Source organism: Falco peregrinus, chromosome 8, assembly GCF_023634155.1.
Source record: "Falco peregrinus isolate bFalPer1 chromosome 8, bFalPer1.pri, whole genome shotgun sequence".
NCBI classification, from domain to species: Eukaryota; Metazoa; Chordata; class Aves; order Falconiformes; family Falconidae; genus Falco; species Falco peregrinus.
In genome coordinates this window covers 18,383,248-18,395,288 of record NC_073728.1, presented here as the reverse complement: position 1 = coordinate 18,395,288, position 12,041 = coordinate 18,383,248, and the positions used below count along the sequence as shown (strand labels likewise).

Below are 12,041 nucleotides of genomic sequence, written 5' to 3'. Positions count from 1 at the left end.
TGATTATGCTAATGAAGTGACATTTTAATCTTTCTTGGAGGAACAGATTCAGGTTCTCTTGTATATTGTTTCAATGTGATACTGTGTGCATAAGTAGCATTTCGTATATTCAATGAGAAAACTTTATCGTAGTTTATCATTAATAACTTTGTGGCGAGTAGCTCAAACAAGCATATTAAATTATTTGACATGTAATGTAGGAACTTGTGCTACATAAATACAAATGTTTTCCTCATTTGACTAGCAATAGACATACTAATAAGATTGGCCTGCCTTTGATAAAGCAGAAGATTTCCAAGCATAGATGACAAAGCTCTTGCTTGTTGGCCCTGTGGAATGTGGCAGGTAATATAATACTGCTGCTTTTCCACATTCTTCACTGTAAAAGTATATTTTAAATAACTGAAAATAAATGCTGATTATTGTTGCATAGTGGCAGGGATGCTTATTAATCTCCACTGACAACAGAGACAATCCCCATATTTTCATAATGTCATTCACAATTGCACATTGAAAGAGAACAATGAAGGTCTGTGTTGCTCTGCAGCAAGATGGGGTCTGTGTTATATATGCATTTATATGAATAGCTGTGTTTATTTTCATTTAGTTTGTTTATAGTCCTCATGCACTTAGTTATCTGTATAAACAATAATATTTACTCTGCTGTTTCTATGTATTTTTATATTCCCTGATTGTTTCTGTTGTCACTTGTACCTGTGTAATCTTTTTCAGTGAAGGTAAATACGCTTAATTGTGAACAAAATATAATTGCCATTTTCAGTTGAGAAAAACTTACCCTTTTCAGAGGGTAATTGCAATTGCAAGTTTGTCATTGTGCTACATGTCCTGGAAATTAAATAGTTTTATGTTATGCCAAAGAGATACTACTGCCATGTTGTGCTGGAATTCATAAGAAATAATAATATGAAATATAGCAAAATTTCACCAGAGAATGAAATGCAAATTCAAACAGGCAGAATGTGGTTATTTTCTCCTGTAGCAAAAATGCTTTTTCTTTTACAAAATACAAGTGAAACAATTCTGGAAAACGGGAAGACATTTTTAGATGTCAAGAATAGAAGTTTTTTCAGGACTAGTTGTGACATTATATATTTTATTTTTGTACCATGCTTTGAAGATACAAATTTTTATAGTATTGTCATACATAAAACCAGCTGTAATCGTTTAAGATCATTGCTTTCCCTAAATGTTCACCAGTGAGCCCATCAGCTGAGATCCAGTAACTGATCTTGTGATCTCATGTACTGAGTTACTTCACCTCAATTGAGTAGCCAATAACACAATGCTAAGGTGTGATAATGAATATGTTAGAGGCACTTAATATCTTATGAGAAATGGCTTGCTTCAGAAATGAATGTAGGACAGTGCCAACTAAATGATATGTATACTTAAAGGGTCTTGTATCTTAGCAGAAAACATAGTATGTCTGGCTAGGAGCACTTTGCATCTTGGTGGGTAAGAACTGTATTACTTGTCTTTCCTGGTTTTTTTTAGTTTGCAGTTATTTCTAGACAGAGTAATTAGTTTAAAAACCAATAATAAAAAAAGAAAGAGTGGAAGGAGAGAGAGATGTATTGCCTCAGAAGACAAACTATTTCTGCAGTTATGTCATGCGTGGGAAGTACTTGGTACATTTTGAGCCATGATGCTGATATTTTATACAAGGAGTGTAATTTTTAGTCATTGATTACCTAACATGTATTTTAAACAGTAACACTGAATTATAAGTTGTTATCTTTAAATATTTTTTTTGTTTGTTTCTGGTGGTTTTTTTAGAGTGTTCATATTCTGGAGCGGAAGGCTTCTTCAGGAAGCACAGACCCTTCTTTAAGCAAGCAGTTCCTTGAAAGCGACCCTATTTCTCTATCCAAGGTAGGCAAAAACATGGGATGTAATCTGGGTGAGGAGTTGCCCTCTGTAGTTACAAAGTAGTTTGGCTGACAGCTTTGGGTTATTGTTTTATATGATTCTACTGTTGAGTATATTGTGAACGTGCCCTGGAGGCTCCTATTCCCCAGCTGAGGTGTTAGAGGGGCCAGTAACCTTTAGTAAATATTATATTAACAAAATCAAGGATTTGGATGGGGCTGGTGGTCTGGTTTCTTTTCTGTTTTTGTTGTTGCTCATGGATGGCCCCCAGGAACAAGTTTTACAGTCTCAGAGTATGGGGCTAGAAGGGACTTTGATAAAACGAACCAGTTCAGTCCTCATATTAAGATAGAGGAAATCATATCCAGGTCCAAAAGTGCTTCTAATTAATAATTATATAAATTTTAAAAATATGTCCTAATGATATTCTTTTTAGGTAGTTTCTTAAAGTTTGAAATTTAAAATCTCTCGCTGATACATTTCCTGGGGCAGAGAAGTGGATAGAACTGTAGGGGTAACATCACCAGTTGCTGAAAGGTGCAGCCTTGTGAGTGGTGCTTTGCAGTCAACTTCTTCCTGGCTGAATTCTTAAGTTTTGGAATAACTGATTCCAAATAAGTTTAATTCCACATAAAGGAGGCTTCATTTTACAATACTTCATATGAAAAAGACTATTACTGAAAAGAAATGCTTTGCAGTCAAAATTCTGGGTTCAGAAGGTTGTTGGTAGTGGCTCCCTTACTCCCAATACCTGGGGCATATGCAGACCCTGGGACTGTGAATTGTGCTTGTGTTCCCCTGGTCCTGCTGCTTCATGCAGAGCTTTTCCTCACATAATATGTAGAGAATCACGGAAGTTCTAATGTACTAATGCCATACTTGAGAATTGGCATCAGATGAGGACCCTTCAAGCATATCACTTTCACGCTAGTTTTCCTGTTTCTGGCTGCTCTTGCATAATGTCCCTTGTGTTAAGCATACCTCATTACACCAAACCTGTGGGATGAGGCACAGTTAGGATTGCTAGGATGGTTTTAAGAACAGCTTGTAGCACTGATGCAGCAGAAGACGGGTATTCACATTGCGCTGAATAATCGCTCATTTTGTCCCTCTCTATCTGGCCTTTTGTTTAAATGACTAGCTATATGAAATTGTGTGATTTCTAGTTGAGAAGTAGTCAATACTGATGTTATCTAGTAGAGAAAAGGCTTATGCCTGCAGCTGATCTTCTAAAGGAAAAATCAATATGGTGAAGAATCAGTTGGCGGAGCTGTGGAGAGTTTCTCTGCTCGCCCCAGGGGACTCATAGTTTAATTTGCTCGCCTTAAGTGCCAAGTGTTTTTTTGTAGGAAAAATGAATGCATATATGTTTCCCTCTACAGTAGTGGAAGTAGAATGTTCAAGCAAAACACAGGGAATTGAAAAAGGTGGTTTTTGAGCATGGCATTTATAGGCACCAAGATAGTTCTGGTTTTATAGTTATGCAGGGAAAACTAAACTACGTAAACGTTTCGATTAACATTTACTGCAGTATGTAGTATTTGGGATAGAGCTTTTCACCCTTCTCAAAATAACAAGACCTTACTGAAAATTGTAGATTTGTAATTTGCTGTTACTTTTGAAATCATATTATCATAATCATACTGTTAACGTTATCAGGGCTGCGTAACTTACTTGGAGATGTTACAAAAGGCTGACAGTGCTTGGATTTGAACGGTTTTGTGTGAAATGGAGGCAAACTTTTTTTCCCTTTAAATGTTTGTTACTATATGACCTCCTTCCTCTCTCAATAACTTTTCATAAAATTGTTGGGAGCTGTGAAAGATCAGCTGATAAAATTCAATTTTACAACTTTGTAGGATACAATTAGTCTTAATGAGCAGGCAATATGAAACTTTTAAATTGGTACAGAATTTTGTTGATTATAGCAGCAGAAAGAGAATAGAAATGAAGGCATGACTGTTTTTCCTCCTTAAAAATGTTGTTCTTTAGTTGTTCACTATGATATATTGTAAGTCCGGCTTGAATTGTACAGTCAACATGCCTAAAGTGCTAGGTACAAGAAATATGCTTTAATTGGCTCCCCTCCCTGAAAGGCATACAGCTGGTTATATACGGTCTGAAATAATGCAGTTCCTATTCTTTTCTCCACAGATAAAATTAGTTAGCTTTCCTATAAATTTCTCTTAATGCAGTGAAAGTGAATGCAAGAAGATTTTAAAAAAATAAAAATCCCTTTTGCAGATTTCTAAATGCGCAATTAGCCTGTGAAACTGTCATAAAGTGCCTTTGAAGACAAGAGCTGGCTACATTCAAAACCAACAACAAACCAACCTCTTCTGCTTGTTTTTCTGATTTTAAGGAAAAATTAGAATATCCAGAATCAATGTATCTTAAATATATAAATATTTTATTTATTTATATAAATATAAATATATAAAGAATTAAAATTATAAAAATATAACACAAACCAAATATTGTACTTGAAAGATAAGAAAATGTGCAGGTTTTTGTGATGGGGAATACCACAAAGAGCACTGTTAATGTATGCCCATATATTTAACAATATGGTTTCTTGCTCCTTTGTTCATCTTTTTTAGAGAAGGAATACTCGGAAGAAAGGTACATTTACATCTGAGTAAACTGCCCATAACCCACTTGCAAAATGTCTTCAGTCCTTTTAGTTACTACAGTGCAGTGCTAATTTGTGGGGTGCCTTCTAGATGGACTTAACAAGTGGTCAGAGCCACCTCACTTCTATTCCTGTAGCAGGTCTGACGTTTCTTATACTTAGGTCAGCCACAATTTGGTCTTGTATTTGGATGTATTTATTTCATTGGGATGCAGTCCTTGTTGTCAACAGCACATCCAGACCCACCCTCAGATTGTCACTCAGTTACAGTGTCAGACTTCTTTAAAAGCTTCAACTTCCTTTTAGTTACCTGGTGAGGGTTAGACTTCCGAAACTGTTCTTATTCAGTAGCATTAAATGAGATACAGCTGGACATAATACAGTGACCATGTAGTTTGCTACCTAAATAAGCTAACTTAAAAGCATAGCCCTTCTTTACAATTTTTTTTGCACTGGAGGATTTGTGCGCTACATGCAAATGAATTTTTTTATCATGTGTGTGCACAGTTAATTATCAACTTGTATTCATGCTTTTTCACCAGGAACCTGACAGCTGGGAAATCATAGAGGGTCTGAAAATAGGCCAGACCAATGTCCAGAAGCCAGACAAACATGAAGGTTTCATGCTGAAAAAGAGAAAATGGCCTTTAAAAGGTTGGCACAAGGTAAATGTCTCATAAAACAGTTAAAAGATTCATTACTTCATTTTATGAGTTGGAATTTTTTGTCTAGAGGAAATTAAAATGTCCAATAAACGCCAAGGATTTTGGTGTATGACTTTTTCTTCAAATTCTGTAAAGAATTACTTTGCGCGCTAGAAGCTTGTGGCTTCCAGATTGCAGAGCCTGCTGCCTAATGTATTCAGAATCCAAGCGGAAGTTGTAAATAATGCAGCAGATGCCTTGTGGTTTAAGACGTTTAATCAATATCCCTTTTGTTCTTTCTGATATATTATAACAAAATATAGCCATGTACTGTAAGGTTGCATTGAGTTTACATTAAAGTACACAGGATAGCAGAGGAGAGCTGAGGGACTTTTGCATGGATCCAAGGTGTTTGTGCGGGAGAACATTTCCCTTCAGGTATGCTGACTGGGCAGATTTGCTCAGTTTTGTCCCTGAATTTTGTTTGTCTTGATTGCAATCTTCTGTGTGGGCATGGAGTGGGACAATGCACTTTTGCCATTAGGTGTCTCAATTCAAAACCAAACCAAACCAAACTACCCCAAAACTCAACTCAACCCCAAATCTCCTGTTTCTGTTTAGTTGGTTTGGAGACATTTCTCCATGTATAATTCTACTTTATTTTAGCCCTAAACCTGGTGCTCATAAACTCTTTTGTCTGTGTTTTATACCATAAGAATTAAGTTTTTTCCCCTTTTATGGCAACAAGATTTGTGGTATCGATGCTCAGCCATCTTTATGTAGCTGAGGGTACTTGAAGCGGGATAATTTTCTAGGACAGAATGCTTTTTACTGCAAAGGATAGTGGTGCCATTTTATATACATGGTGTTTTTTCTGGGAAAGCATTCACTTTGTTTTTTTGCTAAATACTGTGGGACCTACTCAGGTCTTGAGTCCGAATGCAGGCCATACTAGTATAAGTTACACCTTTTTTTAATTTCTCTGTTCTTTCTTGTATGTTAGACATATGCCTGCCACCCTTTTTTTGCATGCCTAGCTACCTTTGATTTTTTGGTTTTGTTTTACTTAAACAGAGTTTGTAGTTTCAGCAACCAAATACATATGCGCTACTTGAATTCAGTCTAAGGGGTTTAAAGAATTTCAAATGACATACCTGAAACACTGAAAGAACAGAAAAAGAGAGCTTATTAAAAAAAATAAACAAACCCACCACAAACAAGTACACCAAAAAACTCCTGAACAACCCCCAAAAACCACCTCCATCACCCAAAAACCCCAAACAGTTAATCGGATATATAAGAATATATGAAATAACCCATTGATTCTACTGCTTTAAAATAAATTCTGTTAATGTTCTGTTTCTTGGACATGTCTGTTTATGTAAGGAACTTTATAGAGAGCAAGGGGAGTCCAACTGTCACAGTTTCTATAAAGGAGATCACTACTGATTATCTGTTTTTCATGCTGACTTTAGAGAAGTTACCTGTGAAAATAATTTTTAATGTGATTAAGAGCTTCACAGTTCAGCATCCCCCTCTACTCTGCCTTACATTTCACCTAAGGATCTACGCCGAACATATGTTTTGAAACTGTGGGTTGGTTAATAAGTTTCTTTCTTTTTCTTTTTTTTTTTTCCACCTTTTTTTTTTTTTCCCTTTTCCCCCTCACCTGCTGCCTTGATATCCTGCAATTTCTGTAACAATACTTTGTGGTGAGAGGCCAGTGAGGAATTCTAGAGACAGTAATTGTAGCATGCGCTGTGTTAGTGTTGCTACCAAAGCCATAGCATCCTCTGTCTATTCAACGCTGCAAGTCGTATTCTGACAGTTCTGAATGTGCTTTAATAGCATACCAGGTATGACACGTACAACTTGGAGAGTAGCTTCTCATTTTCTGAAGTGCAGTATGCTATGGAACAAAATATGAGGAAAAATAATTGTCTTTTGTGTGTGTGACTTAGAGATTCAGACCAGCATGAAATGAGTATCATGTTCTTGTGAAGTCAATTAACGACCATACCTAGTTAAAAAAACAACAGAACCAATACCCCTCCTGTTGTTTTGATATCTTATTCAAGAAGTTATGTGTCTAGGAAAGCACTGTTTTCTGGCCCTGCATGAGATATAGGTACCGTCTGCTGTGTGACTGACGTAATTTCCAGAACCATCTTCAGGAGATGTTTTCTGCCACTTAACTACTGACCCTGCTCATAGTGTCAATTTAACAGGTTCACATCATGAAAACACGGTCCTTCCCTTCCATGTCAGACAGCTTAGAGAGTCTAGGATAATATTTTGTTCTGATCTTGATTTTAACACAGGTGAGTGCTTTAGTTTAGACTCTAAAAATATGAATTAATTTATGTTAATTAGCATGTTTCAAAATTAGTGGTGGTAAACATAGGTTAGTGAATCTTATTTCAAGTCTAATTTTCCTGCTAGGCTGTATCTTTATACTGTGTGCCAAAGTCTATGCTAACTTGTCTGCAATGCAGCTTGGGTGGTGTGACATACACAAGCTAGGGCAACTTTAGTTGCAGGAGAAACACACTGTGAATAGAGATTTCTGCTCTCTGCTGTAAGAGCCAGTCAGCAAAATGAAGGTGTAGCAATGGCACAGATAGGCATCGTCAGGTAAGCCTAGCCCTGGGGACTTTGTCAATGAAGATATGGTGGCTCATACCATATCAATGGCTAACGCTCAAAATGTAAGCACTCATGTGACTTGGGTATGTTGCTGGGAATGCTGTTACACTTGTATTGATAACTGTATTTGCTAGATTACAGCTAGAAAAGGTATAATCAGCACAAATTACAATCTCATCTTTACCTGACTGTGTAGAGGTCTGTCAGGAGGCACAGAGTTTTGGGTGGTAGAGCCGGATTTCACAGCCTGTGGTTTTTTTCTCAGCTGGAGATCAAGGAGACCACAAGAACATCCGTATGTGGGTCTTCCTTTTGCACTAGGAAAGTCTTTTCAGTTTTTGGATAGGGAAAGTAGGTTGTTAATTTTAAATGTGACCAGCTTCTGTGGAAGGAAAACGGGAAGAAAATGAAGAAACAGACGTAAATCTTGACCTACAATGTCTTTCTTATAGAGTTTATTGAATTGGCTGGAAAACTGAAAAAATACCCTTCGTTATTGAGGTTTGTTAAGTTACACCTAGAACATCATGTTGAAAAAAGAATAGTTTTTCTTGCTTAGAGGACAAATGTTGTCAAAAACAAGCAAGAAAATTATTCAGTACTGTATTTATCCTCTCTTTCCAAACCACAAACATTCCTTAATTGCTACAGAGTAATCCTTTGCTTTCGCAGATGAATTATTACACATGGTTTAAATTGCATGTGCTTATTAAAAAAGAATGATTTCTTTTTCTTTCAGAGGTTCTTTGTCCTGGATAATGGAATGTTGAAATATTCAAAGTCACCAATTGATGTAAGTAAAGGTGAAGACCATTTTAAAATTTGTATTGGAATTCAGCCTGCCAGGGTGATCGAATCTCATGCACACTCTGGGCATATTGTTGTGGTTTAACCCTAGCTGGCAACTAAGTACCACGCAGCTACTCATTCACTTCCCCCTTGCCTGCCCACCAGCAGGATGGAGAGGGGAATCGGAAAAAGGTACAGCCTGTGGGCTGAGATAAGAACAGTTAATAATTGAAATAAAGTAAAATATGATGATGATTGTGATTATGAGAATAATAATAGTAATAGTAATGAAAAAGGAGATAAAGAGAGAGAGAGGAATAAAACCCAAGAAAAACAAGTGACGTACAATACAATTGCTCACTACCCACTGACCAATGCCCATCTAGTTCCTGAGCCTCCCAGCCAGCTCCCCTCAGTTTATACACTGAGCATGAAGTTCTGTGTTATGGAATATCCCTTTGGCTAGTTCAGGGCAGCTGTCCTGGCTCTGCTCCCTCCCGGCTTCTTGTGTACCCCCTCACTGGCAGAGCACCGGAAACTGAAAAGTCCTTGACTTGGAGTAAGCACTACTTAGCAATATGTAAAACATCGGTGTGTTATCAACATTGATCTCATACTAAATCCAAACCACAGCACTGTACTAGCTGCTAAAAAGAAAATTAGCTCTATCCCAGCTGAAACCAGGGCATATATTTATGACAACGCACACGTGAAAGTTGTTGATGAATTCAAAGAGAGATCTTGTATGGAAAGTGTGTAAGGTTTTAATTCTGTCCTCAAGAATTCTACCTTTTCTTACTTCTATGAAAATAAAAACTAGATTACTTAAAGTAGTTTATTTAATGAAGGTACTTGAGAGATTAGCCTCATGTATTTTTCAACTTTTATGTCCGCCAGAGCTGATTATTCTGAGGTGTGTGGATAAGACAGAGAATTGATTAGAATGTACTCAAGAGATGTGAAGGGTAGTGTTAAATTAGATCTGCTACCAATAACTATCAAGCGGTAGCAGCAGGGAGCTAAGTATGGTCTAATTTTCTCTGCTTCTGACTTACCTGTAGCTGTGTACTGGTGTGAACCAACACTCTTTTAACATTGGAGTTGGCTCTGCACCAAGCACTTGTGAGATGCTTTTTTCTGTCTATACATACAGTGGTTAGTCTGACTACAGGTTTTATTTTTTAATATGGCTTTATATTAAATTGTTCATAAAATGCGAAGTGATTTCAGCCAGATATTTTTCTGTTAGATATAGTGGAGAATTTTGTGTTACTACCAATTTCTTACCATACTTTTTGATTTTAGATACAAAAAGGCAAAGTCCATGGGAGCATTGATGTTGGTTTATCAGTTATGTCTATAAAAAAGAAGGCTCGTAGAATAGATCTTGACACAGAAGAACACATCTATCATCTGAAGGTAAAAAGTGTTGCAAATACTTATCTCTTTTCATCTGCAGTGGAAATAAATAAAAATGTAAAAGATGTGCAGAAAAGTAGTATTTTGAATGCTTTCTTGATAGTGAATTTGTTTCCAGGTGAAGTCCCAGGATTCATTTGATGCATGGGTTTCAAAATTACGCCACCACCGGTTGTACCGTCAGAATGAGATTGTGAGATCTCCCAGAGATGCTAGCTTTCATATATTCCCTTCAGCCTCTACTACAGAGTCTTCACCAGCTGCTAATGTGTCGGATGGAAAGGTATGTTGTGTTCTTTCTTTGAAAACTCATGCCTGCTGGGCCTGCTTGTGGGCAGTTTCAGCGGGCTTTGCTTGTAATGCCAGTAAAGAGGAGTTTCTACTGTGGGAACCAAAGGCCAGCAAAAAGCTGTGAGACTGTGCAGCCTTCATTAACGGGCTGCTGTAGAGACCTTGCAAAGAGTCCACTATCCCCACAAGAATTTATACTTACCTTTGTCATCAGGGATAAATCTGTCTCTTTACTATTTGATAACCTTCTGTCTCTTAAACAACAGCTTTTCTAACTGGTGGTTAGCAAACACAGTTGGCTTGTGAGGTTCTTGGTTTGGTTCTCCAGTATGCTGATCAGAAAAATCTGCATCTTGGGGAACTATATAGTCAAATCACAGATGTCACTGAAATCACAATGCATATTTCGTTTTCTTATTCTGAAATAGCATGGGGATCACATTGACTGAGAAACACAGCAACAGTAAATTTAAGCATTTTATTATGCCGTAGGTGCAACAAAATAGCTTCCCCTGGCAGTCTTCTATACCTTGTAGTAACAGCCTTCCTGCCACCTGCACTACTGGTCAGAGTAAAGTAGCAGCCTGGTTGCAGGACTCAGAAGAAATGGACAGATGTGCTGAAGGTTAGTCTTAACCTTTTCATGGCTTGTTCTTTCAGCAAAACTTCTTGTTCATATAAAATAAGAAACAGTCAGTAAAGTGGTTAAGTTGCATCTTTACATGCGCATGAAGTAGCTTTTCGGGTAGGTAGATACTTGTGGCGGGAACCTCCTTCTCTGCAAGTTTTAGGATGTTGCTTTTAAAATTTATCTTAGTAATCTTTATTATCTTAATGGATGGCATTGTTAAAATATGATCAACTTTTGAGGTCTAGACTTGTTGCTGACTTCCATAGAAGTAACAAGTGCTCAGCATATCTAAAAATAAGCTTTTACTTACTACTAGGGATTTGGACATTTAACTTCTATAATGCAATAAGGTGCCAATGATGTACATAATGGTGAAAAAAAAAAGTCTGAACTGAAACACCTAATGTATTTTTGTTTTATATCTGTTAGATCTTGCTCACTGTCAGTCAAACCTTGTGGAACTCAGTAAACTTCTTCAAAATTTGGAAATACTACAGAGAACTCAGTCAGCACCAAATTTCACAGATATGCAGGTAAATATGCTTGAATATAAATCATCACACTGATCACACTGAAACATTTGCTCTTTGTGTTAAAGGAAATACAGTGATGTCTGTTAACTCAGAATGATTTTCTGAAATTATATTAACTCTTGGATGAAAAGTTTTATCGTATATGTTTATTTTAATCATGTGTAATAAGACATTAATTATTTGGGTTAAATAAATGATTAAGTCATTTGCAAAAGTGAGAACTGTTAAAATAGAGATATCTGTATACATTGAAATTGTATTTAAGAAGTTTTTTTTTGTGCTGCACAAGATATTTTAAGTTTTGAAGGAGAGAAGACCCAAAGACCCTCAGAGGTGAAGTTGCATGCCTTAGAAAAGAGGGCATAAGTACAAAGGTCCCAAGGGTTGGACCATTTCCCAGTTCAGGGTGAGTTTTCCTCTTGACTACAAGAAAGCAACAGCAGATCGTAAATCCTAAATACTTTCTTCCTTTTTCACTCAGTTCCCTTGAGTACACACATCTCCCAGTGGTGCTGATGCACTGGGAAGTCTAGTTCCAGTGAGGTAACAAGACTTTACCGTTGATT

At 36.9% G+C, this 12,041-nt stretch overlaps 1 protein-coding gene across 1 annotated transcript in view; it reads left to right on the top strand.

Moving 5' to 3' along the window:
• OSBPL6 (oxysterol binding protein like 6) overlaps positions 1-12,041 on the top strand; it is a 108,705-nt gene that overhangs the window by 60,016 nt on the left and 36,648 nt on the right. The window contains exons 3-9 of the mRNA XM_055812709.1: positions 1,798-1,893; positions 5,065-5,187; positions 8,552-8,605; positions 9,907-10,020; positions 10,139-10,303; positions 10,804-10,936; positions 11,372-11,475. Of these exons, the coding sequence (XP_055668684.1) occupies positions 1,798-1,893; positions 5,065-5,187; positions 8,552-8,605; positions 9,907-10,020; positions 10,139-10,303; positions 10,804-10,936; positions 11,372-11,475 (789 nt within the window). The remainder of the gene's footprint in view (positions 1-1,797; positions 1,894-5,064; positions 5,188-8,551; positions 8,606-9,906; positions 10,021-10,138; positions 10,304-10,803; positions 10,937-11,371; positions 11,476-12,041) is intronic.